The sequence below is a fragment of the Cynocephalus volans genome, chromosome 5, assembly GCF_027409185.1.
Source record: "Cynocephalus volans isolate mCynVol1 chromosome 5, mCynVol1.pri, whole genome shotgun sequence".
Taxonomy (NCBI): domain Eukaryota; kingdom Metazoa; phylum Chordata; class Mammalia; order Dermoptera; family Cynocephalidae; genus Cynocephalus; species Cynocephalus volans.
Genome location: NC_084464.1, coordinates 160,304,595 through 160,322,322, shown reverse-complemented (window position 1 = coordinate 160,322,322; position 17,728 = coordinate 160,304,595). Strand labels below are relative to the sequence as shown.

The 17,728-nt window shown below is 39.1% G+C and overlaps 1 protein-coding gene across 1 annotated transcript in view; it reads right to left on the bottom strand.

Moving 5' to 3' along the window:
- Positions 1–17,728, bottom strand: part of PACRG (parkin coregulated) — a 501,166-nt gene that overhangs the window by 218,244 nt on the left and 265,194 nt on the right. The window contains exon 3 of the mRNA XM_063096160.1: positions 14,400–14,571. Coding sequence (XP_062952230.1) covers positions 14,400–14,571 — 172 coding nt within the window. The remainder of the gene's footprint in view (positions 1–14,399; positions 14,572–17,728) is intronic.

Sequence of the window (17,728 nt, the reverse complement as noted above, 5' to 3'; positions counted from 1 at the left end):
TTTTTAAAAGCATTTATTTATTTATTTATTTATTTTGGTCCCATACAGAAAGGAATTACCTTTCCGGGAAGATCAGATTTTCCATCAAACCTTTGTTATTACAAGTGATTAATTTTTTTTTTTTTTCACCAAACTTTAATAGACAAGAGAATTTTCTGACTTTAGGACCATAGAATATAATTTAATATTTGGTGAAAGTGTTTGGTCTTTCTTTCCATTAAATACTTAGTTTTAAAGATAGATGCATAACTAAAACTGTTTAAATCAAAGAAAGTATTCAGTTACCAAAATGGTCTCAACGATGCAGTCACCAGCATGCCATTTTATACTCACACAAAAAACCTAAAGAATCATGTAACCCAACACACTCCCTTTCAACCTTGTTGCAACCGGGCTGGGCCTGGGCTTGCTGGCACACAGCTGAACACCACTGACAGTGACTGTGAGCAGACTGACCCATGCATGGCCTGGCCAGAGGCCTGCAGGGCTGGTCTCTTTGGAGCCCCTGCTCCTCTGCACCTAGAATGCTAGCTCCACTCATCTTGAAGGACTGGGCGACAAGTGAAATGATGACCGAAGGAAGGGGTTAGGCTCGCCACCACCTCCAGAGTGAAACCAAGCGACAAGCTGTGTATCAAGCTCACACCACTTCTAAGAGCTACTGCTATGTTTCTTCCTCTGGGGGAGAAAAGTCTACATTTGCCACGGTTTTCAGACAGTCGCAGTGGACTGTGAAGAAGGATATAATATGCACAGGCTGTTCACAAAGCAGGAGAGTTGAGAGATGCGCACAGAACAGAAGGTTCCCAAGAAGGAGTAGCCCTTTCCTCCCTACAGAAGGTGTCTGGAAACTGCTAACTGTGACATCAGTGCCTCATGCAATTCTGGGACTGACTGTTGAAGCACGTGACTGGGGAGCTCCTGGGAAAGTGGCAGTGGTTACTGGGAGCTTGAGTGAGCTCTCGGAATCGAGCAAGCCAAGCCAACCTCATGCATCCTGACATGTCTGCTCGTAGAGGACCTCACAGACAGACCATCGGCAAGGCTTCTGGCACCTGCTCTCTGGAAGCCTCCTTGTAGGTAAGGTACAGAATAGTCCAAGAGTTGGGCTCTTTATTTCTGTACCTGAATTCATGCAATGACATCAGTTTTTACATTGACTGTATTTAAATGAGGAATTAAAAGTGGCTTGATAATGGACAGGTTAAGTGTGAGAGAAATGAATGAAGAGGAATGCAGAAGGACCGGCGACCGTGAGCCAGACTTCACAGCCCCGCCCAGCTCCGGCTGCTGGCACTTCACACACCACTTATGAGGAGCTGCCTCTTATCCAGCCTGTGTTTCCACATGACCTCACTTCATCCCAGTTCTCTGAGGAATGTATTAATTTCTTTATTTTGGAGATGAGGACTCGTGAACTCAAGGAGAGGGATTAATTAATTTGCACAAACTGGTAGGGCTGGCACTAGAACCCAGGTCCACGTCCACAGCCTTTCTAATAGGCTGCACTCATTCTCAAAGATGCGACAGAAAAAGGTCCATGAGATGGAGGCGGTGTCCTCAGAAAATGGATGCTTTCAGCTGTAAGATTCCAAATTCCATTTTCCTCAGTCGCTACGGATTTTCACTTGGGCATCTGAATTAGTCAGCGTAGGCTAAGTTTGCTGTAGTAACAACAGATTAACCCTAAAATACCAGTGGCTTAACAAAGAAAAGGACCATTTCTCTTTCATGGTACATATTCAGTTCAGATCAACACAGGGTGAGGAGAAGAGAGATTTAGAGAATTGTATGTTTGGCTCTGAAATATTGCAGTTCAAAAGGAACACCCAGCTCTTCCGTTCACAGCCCGTTGGTAGAGTTAGGGCCACAGCTCTGCATAACTGGATAACTGAGAAATGCCGGGGTGCAGACGGATAATCTAGTGTGCGGGATAAACGCCGCTGCCTTAGAATTCATGTCATATTGGGCCGCCAACTCCTCTGCCTCCCCTTAACCTGCACCATGAGTGGGTTACACGGTCTAGGTTAAGTAGGTCAGGGTGCTCCATCTCTCCTGACGACAATTCTTTGAACTAGCTGGGCAGGTGCCTCTAGCTGGTACAGTTATAGAAAATCTTTGACTTTTACTTTTTCTGGAAATTCAGGGACAATGACACTTGCTTTTTCCTACAGGTGTGAATAACTAAGCATGTGGTCCCAGGATCTGCTTGGAGTATCCTGAGGCCAAGGACAGAGTCAGCTTTAAGACACGTAACAGAGCAGAAAAGACAACGTTGAGCCACCAGGCGAACCATGCCTAGAACGAGGCCCACTTCTAGATTGTTCAGTTATGGGAATGATTAAGTGAATTTTATGGTCTAAGACCATTTGAATCAGTTTTCTTTTTGCATCTTGTAACCAAAATAACCCTCAGTATTAAACATCTTTTCCATATTTCCAGAGCAAATTAGATTTGTTCTTCTTAAATTAAAAATCATTAAAATTTTTACAGTTATTATCACCTTAAAAATAATTTACCTGGGAAATTTGAAAATAAAGTAAAATTGTTAGGTTATAAATGAAGGGGAATGTATTTCAAACATACTTGCTCCTTTCTAATTGAGTAGAATTCTTAAAGTAATTTTTGTCATGATCTGGGTTCTCATATTTTATCCTCACTTGGTGTTTTCCGCCCAATTGAGTGTTTTCTAACAAGAGTATTTTGCTTTTTAAAATGTTACTGTTCAAGTTTTTTCAACTGTGTCTGTGCATGTTTGTCCTTTGTAGCTGGGTGACCTCAACTCATTAGAGCTCTCCTAATGAGGCCACTGTCTTATCTCCCATTTATTTGTAGATCAGTAATATTTCTGTAATTCTTTATCAACCAGGGTCGCCTCATCTCCTCATAGGCCATCTCACAGATATTTGTTGCTACATATAAAAGAATCACATGAGAGAATGTAGATGAATAAACAAAAATTTACTCTTGCCACTTAAATAATTCTCCCAATAAATGGAAAGCATTATATCATTAGACTATCTATTTGTTGTTTCATATTAGGGATATTTACAAGATAGTTTTTATGTAATTTGTAGTACAGTGGCAGGCCCAAATGGCCACTTCATACTTTTGATTATGGCACTTGCACAAGTTTCAGTATGGATAGCAGTTATGTACCTTATTAAATTAATTTTGCAAATATTTTGATGCATCTAATGTGTACTAACCAGCACTTTAGATGCTGTGGGAATATGCTACTTTCTAACATTATATTCTAACTGACATTAGAAAGGAAGACATAAAGTTCTGTGGAGGAGGGAAGGCAGGGTGGGAGGACTGGAATTGAGACCAGGGAGTGGGGAGGGATCAGGAAAGGCTCTACAGAGCAATTGTGATTGGAGCTGGGCTCTAAAGGTCACTTAACGTTTAAGCATGTGGGGATTTGGGCATTCCCAAAAGACAGCAAAGACACAGAATTAGAAAAGTGCTACAGCACAATCAGTTTGGCTGGAGTACAGGGTGAATGAAGGGGAACAGTAAAAAATAAAGTGGAGACCATGATTCAGATTGTTAGTGGGAATCCTTGAATATCATGCCAAAGAATTTCAAGAAGACAGACCTTAGAGGGGCATCTGCCCTTGCAAGATAATAGTGCACCTGATAAAGTTTGTGAGCTCAGAGCTTTTTGCCTAAGAGCTGAGGTGTGTTGCCTGGGGCAGAAAAAGTAGCAGGTAAAAAGGCTTGGGGTGTCAGAGGAGAGGGATCTGGGATGGCGGAGCAGGTAGAAAATTGGAGAAGGGATCTCCTGGAAGAAGGGGACCCACAAGAGGTAAACTGAAATCTGTATGTCAACTCTGCTTTAGTCAACTTCTAGGAGTTACACACAAGGGGAGGATCCCTGATGGCCCAGATGATGAGCAAATCTGAAGATGAAAGAACTGAAGATGACAGAACTTTAGCTGCTGTCCCCCATAGGGGAGATGAAGTTTACAGCTTGTGTCCAACAGGTTAACTGTCTGCCAGGATTAGAACTGACACTCTTCAGAGGAACATAACCATATCCAGATGCTCTAAAACATATTCATGAAGTTTACCATAGGATTGTACTTTCTGGCCACATCAAAGTTGGATGGGCCCTGGAGTAGGCCTGGCTGGTGAGGAGTGAGCATAAGTGAAATGTGTCACTTCCAAGATGGAGCATTTCACTGCCAGGGAGAAACCCTTCTGAACTCTCATTTCTGTTGGTCCTGTGACCAGTAACACCTGTCAGGCTGGGTCCCTACAAGTGCAATGAACAGATGCTAACCTGCAATAGGCAGGTTGCACATATGAGACATAGACTTTATTGTTTTCTATTTACTATTTTAAGCCTCTAAGATTTGGGGGCTTGGTTGTTGTTGCAACATAACCTAGCTTATTTTGACTGATTCCTTTTATCAGATTAGGGGGATTCTCTTAGTGTGTTTTGAAAACATCAACAGATGTTGACTTTTATCAAATGATTTTTCACCATCTATTAAGATAATTGCATGATTTTTTACCCTTTAATCTATTAGTGTTGTAAATTGCCTTGATTGATTTTTTAATGTTAAGCCAATCTTATACAACTGAAATAAAACCAACTTTGTCATGAGGTATTATCATTTTTCTATATCGATTGATTCAATTTGTTAGTAATATCATTTAGAAATTTTTCATCGATGATTATGAGTGAGATTGTCCAGAAGTTTCCTTCCTTATAACGCCCATGGGCTTTGGTATCAAGGTTATGCTAGCCTTATAAAACGAGTAGGAGTGTATATTCTTTGACTTTATTGTCTGAGAAAATTTGTACAGGATTTGAATTATTTTTTTCTTAGTGTTTGGCACAGCTAACCAGTGAAGCTATGTGAACCTTGAGCTATCTTTTTGTGGGGGATTTTAATTACCAATTTAATTTCTTCATTTGTTATATTACTGTTTGTATTTTAACTTATTTTCTATTTTTCAGGTGTCAGTTTGGATGTTTTATTTTTCAAAAATTTGATAATTCATTAAAATTTCAAAGTTTTCGGGATAGAGTTGTTCATAATACTCTATCATAATATTTTGAATGTCTATAGGATTTGTGTGACATTCCATTTTTCACTTCTGATATTGGTTATTTTGGCCTTCTCTTATATTTTATTTCTAAGTTTTCCAAATATATATCAACTTGATTAATAATTTCAAGAAACAAACCAATAGTTGGTTTTTGATTCCCTCAATTATACTGTTATTTTCCATTTTTTTGTGTTATAATTTCAACCTACTATTTACTTTTCCTTTGGCTTTCTTTTGGTGTTCTTTCTGTAACTGATTGAGAAGAGTATGTAGTCTACTATTTTTTTCCTTTTTTTCTTTTTTGAAACCACATTTAAGGCTATATATTTTCTCTGAATAATGGTTTACCACATCATATTTTAATGTAATTTTTGGTAACATTTTAATGGAATTTTTTGGTAATTTTCAATGTGTAATTTTAATGTAATATTTTCATTATTTTGCAATTAAAATACTTTCTAATTTGATTGTGATTTCTTATTTGACTCACCGCTATTTAGAAATACATGTCTTAATTTCAAAACAGATGGGAATGTTTTAGTTAAAAAAAATTGATTTCTAGCATAAATTACATTTTTATTATAAAAATGCTTTGTATTATTTTCATCCTTTGATATTTGAGGGACTTGTTTTATGGCCCAGGATATGGTTAATTTTTGTAAATGTTGTATATATGCTTGGGAAACAAATGTGACTTGCAACAATCGATGCAGCATTGAGTTTTGGTAAAGAACAGAAGAAGCTCAGGAGGCCCAGATATGATTTAGATCCTGACTCTACCATTGATAACTGTGTGACATAGAAATGTTTCTTCAATTTCATATGCCTCAGTTTTGTCACCTGCGAATTGGGGATTATAGTACCCGCTTCCCTGTGAGGTTTGACTGATAGGATTCCAGGAAGCTCTTAGCCCACTGAAAGCTTTCAAGATTGTTATCAGTTGTGGTGGTTTTATTGTTATTATAATGGAAAACTTTACCATAATTTTTTCAGTCTTTCACCTAACCAATTGTGAAAAAGAAATTATTTGAATAATATTATCAATAGATTTGATAGGATGAATATATATATTAAAATCTATATCATATAGAGGATGTACTTTCTTTCCATCTTCCATGGAATGATTATAAGAATTGAGCATTTCTTAGATCTTAAGTATATTCCAAAAAAGGAAATTTAAAGAAAAGGCCACATTCTCTTGTCATAAGGCAATAAATATAAATTAAATAAATTAAATAACAGAAAAAACTAAATTCCTAAATATTCAGAAATTTAATGCAGTTCCTTTGATCAAAGAATAAATCAAAACTACAAATACAGCCGAGCCCGTGGCGCACTTGGTAGAGTGCTGCGCTGGGAGCGCGGCGACGCTCCCGCCGCGGGTTCGGATCCTATATAGGGCTGACCGGTGCACTCACTGGCTGAGTGCTGGTCACGAAAAAACGACAAAAAAAAAAAAAAAAAAAAAAAACTACAAATACAAAATATTTATAATATACTGGCAAGAGGAAACACATGCTTATCAAAATGAACGGAATTAAGCCAAAGTTGTACATGGAACCAAAGTCACCGCCTTACATGCTGGAATTACCAAATGAGGAACAATGAAAATAAAAGGAATACATATTTAACTCAGTTAGTTACAAAAACAAAATAAAAAATATAAGGAAAACAGATAAATCTACTGCATCAAAAATAATACATTTCTAAATCATAAGATAAAATAAAGTAAGACTTAAAAAAAAAACAGTATACAATATACCGATATAAAAAATAGGAACTACAGGCTGACAATAAATGAGGAAGAAAATATAAATGTATATATTATCCCCGTTTTATGGATGAGGCAGTGGTGTCACAAAAGGGAGAGTAACTTGCTTCAGGTCCTAAGGCAAAGTGGTGCAGCCATGATGCCAAGCTGGACATCTGATTCCAGCCTGTGCTCTAACCAGCATATTATCCTATTCATCTACATGCAGAATAAAGAAAGTTTCTGTGCTAGCAAAGAGAAAATTTATTTTTAATGTATGAGTGAAAGAAAATAATAAGGCAGAAAGCCAAAACAAACCAAACAAAAACACAAACCAGATAAAAAAAGCTACAAAATACCTCACCAAAACCAAGCAAAAGCCCTACAAATCTATAATAAATATTCACAGAGAGATAAGAGAATAATCTTAAAAGAACAAAAGACTATTAAAAAGGAAGAGTCAGAAGAAAGAAAAGTCATGATAAAACCTAAAAGTTAAAATACTCAATCAGAGTTTTGGAAGGTAAAGTTAAGGAAATTTCCCAGGAGGTAGAACTAAGAGATAAAGCTGAAAAATATAAACAAAACAATAACATACTTAGGGAATCAATCCATGAGGTACAACATATTACTAGCAGGAATTACAGACAAAGAAGTAAGAGAAAAACAGAGAGGAGAGCATAATTAAAGAAATAATGCATGAAAAGTTTCTAGTGCTTAAAGACATATGTCTCTAAACTGACAGAGCTGTTGCAGAAGCTCTCTGGGCTCCCCTGCCAGAATGAGGGGGGTGCCAGGGCTCTTCATTCCAACTGCTCCAGCTCCACAACATCATCTTAGAATGTAAATAATAATAATAATTAATAATAATAATAATAAACTAATTTTTTTAAAAATTGGAATTTCCCAGGAAAGTTAATGAAAAAAAAACACAGCACATCAAATTATATCAATATGAAGTTTCACATCACCGGAGATAAAGATCCAAATAGCTTTCAGATACTGAGGGAAACACGACACAGGCAAATGACTGGAAATTAAAATGGCATCAAGATTTCCAAAGCAATAGAAAAACTTGGGTGGCAACAGAGACATGACATCAAATTCTGAATGAAAACGATTTTTAATACAGCCAAACTAATAACTAAGTTTGAGTAGAATTTTCACATATGCAAAGACTAAAAATAAACCCTTCGTGCACTTCCAGTTAACTACTGGAAGATGTGCACTATGAAAATAATGAGGAAAACAAGGTAAGTGGTTAAGGAAAAAGAGGTTCAACGTGAACGTGGAGTAACAAAAGGGTTAGGCCAAGAGAACCTGTGGTCCGGATCGGAGCAGAAGGGTGGTGGGTGGAAGAACAAATGTCTCTAGGAAAAGAAATAAAATCCATGGGTTATCTGATGTTCTGAACATTCGGGAAATATTCTTTTGATAGACCTTGAAATATTTGGAAAAAACTAGGAAGTATATGAAAATCAAGCAAACAAAACAAGAGGCAATCATCAATGCTAAGAAAAACAAGTTACCTAAGAAATGTGATCATGTAGGTGTGTAACTTGCTGTGAACAGTATTTATGTGATCACAGCAGTGTAAAAAACAGATTATGGGTTTAACCAAAATTGTGATATAATCATACAGAAAGTGTGTGGGGGGGAGAAGGTACATTTGTGGAGGAGAGTAAAAATCTTATTGATAGCAGGTGACCCACAGTCCCTACCAAAACCAGCCTCCCTAAGGAGTTCCCAAACTAACACTTTTCTTGTAATTAATGATTTCTTTCTTTTTTTTCTTGGTGAACACAACAGATTATTTGGTTTTCCTTTTGTCCTCATATTGTATTTTTATTTTTTACATGCTACCTTGTTGTTGTTTTTTTTTCTTTCTTTTTTTAAACTATTGCCTTATTGACAGTGTTTTGGTTTTTTCCCCCTTGTACTGCATGTGATATACTATCTAATCCATTAACAGTTACTCTTTATCTAAAAACTCAGTTATATTTCTTTGATCATTCACATCATGAATGAAGCAGCATCTCTAGATTCCCTAAATACAAGGCAGGAAATTGTCATTCATCTCTTTCCTCCCAGCTCACCCCCCACCCCCCACCTTGCCCTCGGGTCCAGGATTTTGTTGTAGGGTCTGGGGTACCCATGCATTGTCTTTGCTCTGGTTGACCTAACCTTGACCTGGCAGCATCCACATCAACTGGGGGCTTGTTGGAAATGCAGCATCTCAGGTCCATCCACGTCTACGATCCGGAGCCTGCATTTCACCACAGGTGGCTGATGGTACGTACACTGAAGTTTGGGAAGCGGAGCTTTAAAGGGCAGGCTGACCACTTTGGCTTGGTAAAGATCCTAGATCTTAGAGCTGAAGGTCAGGCAGTGGAGAAAGGACAAGCACCTTACTACCTCTCATCAAGAAGCCTACTCTTTTTCCAGAGTCAAAACCTGTCAGTGTAAATAGCTGGTTATTTCTCAAATGAGATGTCATAGTTTGCAGTACACAGAGGGTCCTGACTGCTGCATCTTTCTGTGAATGTTTTTATCAATAAAAATAGATCCTCCTTATACCCTTAAAACCTCTTTATGTTAAATCGACTTGTCTAAGATTAAAATAACTACTCCTGCCTTCTCTTTTCATTTTTCCCAATGTGTCTTTTATTTTAAAAATAGTTAAGTATTAATTTTATATATATATTTATATTCAGATTTTGTTTTTTACAGACCAATTTGAAAGTTAGTTTTAGTGGATGATCTATCTGATTTCACATTCTTCATCTTACTTTGTGCTTTTGGTTCTTAGCACTTTCTTGCTGTCCACTCAATTTTTGTCCTTTTACTACAAAGGCTCTACTTAACTATTTTTTATCTTCTTCCTTGACTTTGAAGGTTTAGACTCTAGTTTCCCTGGATTTTTAGAGTTGTTACTGCAAAATTATTATTTGACATTTCATGTGATTTTGAAACACTTTCCCATCAACTATTTAGACTTAACTCTAGGTTTAGAGGCTCTCAAGGCTTACTGCTGTTCAAACAGTGATCTCCTAATGTGAGGCTCTTATCTTTGCGTTACTTTCTCTGAGCTGGAGCACATCCTCAGTAACCTTTTGTATGAAGAGCAGGAGGATATGGCAGTTACCAGGTCCACAGTCTTTTTACTCACATGACCAAGATGCAATAGTGCCTGAGATGTTTCTCCCCAACTTCCCTAAAAAGCACTCTGCTGTTGTCTGGAATTTTCTGTTGCAAAACGTCTTAGCCCCAGTTATTTTTATTCTTTGGTGTGTAGTCTTTTTTCTGCTGTCCATATGTTTGAAGGATTTTTCTTTATGCTATAATTTAAACTTTTTGGCAAAATGTGCCTTGATATGAGACTCTTTTCATTGATTTTCTGCAGACTGCAGTGAGCCTTTTCTACCTGCATAATGAGGGATATTTTTCTTCCCAGAATTTTTTTTTCCATCACCCCTGCCATTATGGTTTCTGTTCCTGTTATTCTGATATTTCCTCTTGGGAACACATAAATTTTAGCTCCTGTTTGTGTCCTGTGTCCTCCACTTTACTCTTTTCTCACATTGTTTTTATATAGTTGTCTTTTCTGAGAGAGCATCTTAAGATTATTATACACATTTATAATTTGATGTTGTGCAGTTGATTATCCTCTACACATCTATGGAGATTTCAGTTCTACGATGGCATTTCAAGTTTCCCTTGACCTACTCAAAATAGGCTTATTTTTCTTTGAGTCTAGAATCTTCTTATGGATTTCTGCTTCTGTTCTATAAAGGCCACATCTTCCTGAATCCCGAGGACGTCAGGCAAGTTTCTGCAATTATCTTGCAGTTCCTATACTAAATGTTGTTGGGGAATTCTTTCCCTCTGATTTTCCCTTTTGAGTTTAACATGCAAAGCTTCCAGACACTCTCTCCTGGTATTGCTCTGCTGGACTGAGCTGAATTTGTCTTTTCCTACCTGGCTGGAGTAAATGGTCAATATATGCCCCCCAGTTCAAACTCTTTTCTAGTCCTCCCTGCACTGTTTGCCATTGCTCTCAGCAATCCGTTACCATCCTTGAGTACTGTATGCCAGTGTTATTTTGGAGTTTCTACCCAGAATAACTCAAGAAAGTGGAAATCAGGAAAGTGGGAGGGAAGTGGGGTACCAGTAGCTGTGCCGTATATAAAACAATATAAATGGATCAGAGGCACTAGGTACTCACTGTTTTGGTTATTAAAAAGCTTGTGGTCTTGAACCAAGGAGCAGTAGGAGGAAGAAAAGTATACAAAGAGTCTTCAAAAAGTTCATGGAAAGATTTGCATTGTCTTTTAATTATTTTTTTCCACATACTTCTTGAACTGCCTTCATATTCCTACCTCTTTTCATATTAGAAATCCTACAGCCACTGAATGTGTCCGTATCTCAGTCCAGTAATATCAGCCTTATAAACTGCTGGGATCTACCCCAGACTCTAGAAACTGCTAGTCAGCTAATCACAGTTCTCTGCCTCAGAGTTTATATATTCTGCTTTGCCTTCAGAGACATTAGTTAGAATTCAAAAAAAGCTGTTCAATAACTGCTAGCTGGTGATGGTGAGGTTAATTTTTGCCCCTGGACGGAGTCAAAATGATGCTACTAGTATGGTTTGGAAGTGAGGCACACACAGCTGTCACATGTTGTACCAGTTATGTGCACCAGCCTGCTTCTAGATCAATTAGCCTCGCTCCAGAATTCCACCTGAAAGATTGTTTAGGCACATAATATTTTTCATACTGTGCTGGAACCGTGCATGATCTTGCATAGTTAATCAACATTTCTTCCCGGGAAAAGTTTGGCTTTTAGTGACATAAACAGATTGAGAAGAAAGGAGCAGAGTTAGACTCAGGATCGGTATAAAATAATGGAAGCGCAGGAAGCCCAGGAAGCCAAGCAAAGGATGTCCACCAAGACATATTGTCATCGCTTCCGGAACCTTAAATTGTCAAGTTCCTATATAGTTAATTTTCCCTGATGAATCATGTTTACTGAGTTCTTAGTAATGTTTTCACTCCTCAGCAAAGGACCTGTAGTATGGGTCCGCTGCAAATTTTGTCCTTACCATATATTACTTCCCTCCAAGCTCACTTAGGTACCTTCAAAATACAGACCAAACAAAATTGAAAATCACCTCACCTCAGCCTGGGAAACGCTGATTTGTGATGTTTTAATTGTAAACAGCATAATCAAAATGCTACTTAGCATCTGTCATTCTTCCCTTCAGTGTCTTCAGCGGGGAGCTGAGAAGGCAGTGATCCCAATGTGAAACGTTAATTTTAAAGAAAAGGTAAGATGCCTGGACACTGCTGCTATTCTGAGGGGTAAAGGAGGAAAATGACAGATAGTTTCTGGGGAGAATATTCTGGGCCTTTTTTTGTTTATCAATAAAACTTGCATATCATCTTTAAAAATGTAGCATTTCACCTAGAATTTAACGTATTCAGAAATTGTGACCCCTGCAAGAGAACAAATCATATTTGGAAAAGGTTTTAATGTGGCTCAGTACCATATATCCTTCTGAAGGCCTTTTATAGATCACCCCTTCACTCGGCTGATGCATGAGGGCAAGGGAGCACTGCTGTTTAATAAGGTCCCTTCAAAGGGTCGTTTTTCTTCCCTTGTTGCTTTTTTCATCAGGCAGCACTGTCCTTCTGTTTGGTTTCACTGTCTATGTCTTGGTGGAAATTTGGCTTCGTTGGTTACAGATCTCTACAGAGATCTCAAAAATATAAGAGCAAGTTTCAAAGTTGCTTTGATGTAAGTAAGCAGTGAGAGCATAATTGCTGAAAATCTAGAATCCTAATGATGATAAATTCATATCAGTGAAAAGTGACCGTGGATGAGATTAAATGACCCAATGTTGTTCTGGTCAAACCACGTGGCAAGAGCACACCTGAGACAGTGAGGGTGGGGTTCCCGCCATCCTAGACGAGTAGCCAGGCGTCCCATCAATCATCCTGGCAAGTGGTTCCGCCTGGGGTAGGAGATGTGGAGGATCTTGGGGCTGGGGAAGCAGGGACCTTCTTACCCCTCAAAAGCCATGGGAAGTTGGGTCCAGATCCAGAGGGTAAAAATGCCTGGAACAGCTCTGGCTGGGAAAAAGGTGCTATTCCCTTCCCCCGTGAAGTGCTTTTAATTAGCAGCAACAGTCAAGCTGAAGCAGCAGCAGCAGCAGCCACGCATGGCAGGCAGGGAGTCTGGGGCAGGCGGGGAGTCCTGGGGCAGGTGGGGAGTCCTGGGGCAGGCGGGGAGTCCTGGGGCAGGTGGGGAGTCCTGGGGCAGGCAGAGAGTCCTAGGGCAGGTGGGGAGTCTGGGGCAGGTGGGGAGTCCTGGGGTAGGTGGGGAGTCCTGGGGCAGGTGGGGAGTCCTGGGACAGGTTGAGGGCCCTGGGGCAGGCGGAGAGTCCTGGGGTATGGGGGGGAGTCCTGGGGCAGGTGGGGAGTCCTGGGACAGGTTGAGGGCCCTGGGGCAGGCGGAGAGTCCTAGTGCAGGTGGAGAGTCTGGGGCAGGTGGGCAGTCCTGGGGCAGGTGGGGAGTCCTGGGGCAGGCTGAGGGCCCTGGGGCAGGCGGGGAGTCCTGGGGCAGGCAGAGAGTCCTAGGGCAGGTGGGGAGTCTGGGGCAGGTGGGGAGTCCTGGGGTAGGTGGGGAGTCCTGGGGCAGGTGGGGAGTCCTGGGGCAGGTGGGGGGCCCTGGGGCAGGTGGGGAGTCCTGGTGCAAGTGGAGTCAGGGCATGATGAGGGATGAGTGGGAGGAGCCAACTCTGGACATTTGGGTTGAGGAGAAGCGTCCTCTCTCTGAGTCATTACCAGTGGATGCCAGGTGTGCCCATTAGGGTGGCTCTATAACTAGGGTCACCAGAAGCTGTGGCAGCAAAGTAAAAAGACTGGACAGAAAGCAACTAAAGAACTTGTTCTGGAGCCATGAGAGGCTGTCTCATGGGAAAATCTCAGTGGCTGCTTTCAGACAATTAGTCCAAAGGGACTCGTGCCTGAATATGTTGGCCATAGAAAGGATAAAGATAAAACCAGTGCCAGGGTTACCCTAGAGCCTCCTCAAGTAACATATCATAAATAAATGTTTCAGGTTTAAAACATTAACCTTTCTCCAATCCAGATTTTTTTTTTTCTTAAAATCATGAATCCTACTACCTCAAAGGTTCTCAGTATAATAGTGTTTATACTGTAATTTAAAAACTGGGGATGCCATTTTAAAAGGACTTGCAAGTTAGCAGCAGTGGAATGTCCAAACTCACATACTTTACTTTCAAATGTGTCAGTTAGTGTCAATGTCTGTGTCATTACTCTGCAGCATTTTAAATTACTGGAAACCCATGTAATCTAGTTCATTTACGTGGCTAAGCCATAGTGCATTAGCCATGATGGGATATATTTTTGGAGATTGGTTGTCTGTCCTCAAACGTCAATTTATAAAGATCCTTGCAAAACCTTGGGATGGCCTCTGTCTGTTGTGTTTTATTGTTTAATTAGCAAGTTGTCAAAAAGCGGCACCATATAAACTGAGTGATGCTTTTCCCCTCTTCACTTACTTTTTATCGGGATAATGAGCTGTGGAATGACAGGTAGAATCTTGTTCCCCCCGTGTTCCAGCATGTCGTGGATTCCTTGCCGAGCAAAAAACTCATAGGGAAATGTCATTTCACAAAGCCCATCAAAAAACAGAGGCAGATAATGATGGTAATCCAGCTTCTCAATTTCTACCTGAAAGCAGAGAGAGAAGAAATGCCATGTGAAAACAGCCGGGACAAAGCACAGCCAGGTGAGCTATGACGCTCTGTCACCAGCTCAGAGGAGCAAGTTCTGCAGAACCTCAGGAAGATTTTATTAACCTGAAGTATGCAATTGTCTTTGATCTACTAGCAATGAGGTTAAAAATTAGTGTCCTTTAAATCTGAACAGTCAAATCTCTTATTTACATATAATCTACACTGGGGGCGTATTAGCAGTTTGTTTCTTCTTGTTAATTTTTTACCATTTGGCACAAATGCAGTATTAAATGGAATTTCAGAATTTTCTAGTATGTATGCCAAAAAGATACATGTAAGAATAAAATGAAAGGAAAACAAACAAACAAACAAAATGATTGAAAGAGATTGACACTCAAAGTTCTAACAAGAATGTAGCAGGGAATGCACATTACTATGTTCTTGAGAAATGTGCCTTCCTTGGGCCTGGCAAACATGAGAGTGAGGTCACACATGATGCCCTGTTTGTTTCCTAGAGCTGTCATGGCATGTCGAATGTTGGTGCCATCAAGAAAAAATGGGGAAGACAAAGAGTGGGCTGAACCTAAAAGGACCACTCAGAATCAAAAGGTCCCAGTGTCCCCTCACCAGCTTCTTCTGGGAACAGACCTACTTCTTTCCCATGTCTCCATTCAGCACCCTTGATAACACCCCCATGACCTCTTGTCCAGACCTTGGCAGTAGTATCCAGCACCACTAAGGAATGGGAATGAAAATTCCAGAGTTGAGAAAAAGAGATGGTGAGCTGGGAATTATCTACATGTAAGATATTGTTCTTGCCTGGGTCCTCCACTGTCTCTAGGACCTGACCTACCACCAGCAAGGTGACAGAAGAGGCAGTGGTATTATAGAAGGATGGGACCCCACAGACTCAGAATGCAGATAGAACACCTCCATACAGAGCAAGAGATAAGGCGTTCCCATCAAGAGGTGCTGATTTTCCTGGTTTTCAAGTCCATATGAATGCTCTCAGCTTCCAATTATCACTTTCTGCTTAAGTGAGGAACCCATTACGATTTTTGAGAAATTCCCTTTTATGTTAGTAGGAGGTTTTTATACCTTCCAGCTCTCTCCCAGCATTCTGGAGTCTCCAGCCACGTCCCTGCTTGTTCCTGGGTATGAGTAAATGGGAACAAACCCAGCACATTCCTGAGTGTTTACTGTGAATCTGGTTGAGTCAAATGTCCTGTGGTTCCCCAAACAGGCCTGTCTACAGTCTGCTCATGAACTTCCCATTTGCAGTGCATGTTCAAGCAGGGGCCAAAGATGAAGAGGAAGTCCAGTCAACAAAGGAAGTCAGCAGGCAAGAGTTGATGTTCAGATCCTCTCCCAAAACTGGTGCTTAGAAAATGAATCCCAAATGAAAGTATATACTGTCATAAATTCTATGTTATATTCCTTGTATACTTATAAAATTTACTTTATTAAATAAAAGTTTATGGAACATATATTTAATACTAATTTTCTCAAGAATTTTTGTGCATTTAAAAATGTTTTAGAACATCATTTTGTACACTTTTGAAAATTTATTGCTATATCATTTATCTCCTAAAGGTACAATGCTGTTATCTATAATTTCACTTTGTAACCTAACTTCATAATAAAAGTGTTACCTGTACTATATTTTTATTTACATTTTTTATATGTTTTGATAATTCTTTCTTTTAGCCCATTGTAGCATTTTTACATGTGTCTCTTTTAGGTAGCAAATTATTAAATTTTGTACTTTAATATGATCTAAGACTCTTTGTACTCTAATATATTAATTTAAGTCATTTGCATTTATGACTATGCCTAGTTTGACTTCCATCATATTATTTTTTGGTCTCTGGTGGCTGTTTTTACTTTTTCCTTTCTATTTTGCAGTTTTGTTAAGAAGATTATGTTTTATTTACTTTGTGTGTGCTTTTTTCTTTGCAATGACTTTAAAGATGAGACAGCTTGTTTAAATATTTTATTGCAGCTATCTCACAGCTTTCTCAAGCATTTTCAAACATACTTATCTTAGTGAGAGAGGCATGCTAAAATCTCCTAACATTGTTGACATTTGAATTCTATTTTTTTCTTTGTGTGGTTTGGGACAACAATATTAACAACAACAACAACAGCAACAATAATAATGCCAGTGTTTACAATGCCAGATACTGTGTGTGTACTAGTTCATTTAATCCTCACAACAACTCTAAGAAGTATTATTAATATTAGTATCCCAATTTTCAATGTAAGGAAACTAAGGCACAGAGAGGTTTAATAACTTGCCTAAAGTCTGCAGTTAGTAAGTGCTAGAGCTGGGTTTCAAATCTGGGCATTGTGGCTGCATAACATGGTACTGGGACTGCCTCTCAGGCTTTGTTGTTAGGCACATTGAGGTTCAGCATTATTATAACCTCTAAGTGAATTGTTCCATTTATCCTCATATCCTTATCTTCTTTATCATTATTAATGCAGTTTGCCTTAGTCTAATATTAATATTGCTATAACCAGTTTGCCTATCATATTTTTTATCCTTCTACTTCCTTCCTCTGACATATTTTAAGAGTGTCTCTCCTAAGTAGCTTATAGCTGAATTTGTCTTCCCCCTTCCATTTTATAATGTGCCTTTGAGCAACAAATACTGAGCGCCCATGTGATTCTATTTTCAAAAGAATTGAAAAAGAAAGGAAAGTCATGAGAGGAAGGAAAAGAAGAGAAAGAAGAAGGAGCAATTGAAAGACAAAAAAATTGAATGAGAGACTGAGTAAGAGATATTGAAGAAAAAATTTTTGTATCTGCAAATCCTCCTAGCTCGCTAACTCCAACAGTTCTTTTCTAGCCCAAATTTTCTTCTCATGAATTCGTTTTCTGTTTATCAATTATTTGGCATATCTGTTATCATTGCAGATTTGTTGCCTTAGTAATGGAATAGCTACTTGCCATTATATTTTGAGGTCACAAGTTTCTTTAAACACTATATTGTTCTGCTTGCAGCAGGGTGATTTTGTGCATGTAGCTATTTTTCTGCTTGCATATATTCTAGGGTTCCTTTTGGTGGAATGAGCAGGACTGAAAGCATGTTGAGACCTAAAAATCACCTGGGCTGTAGGAAAATGTTAAAGAAAAGTTTAAAATTTCTC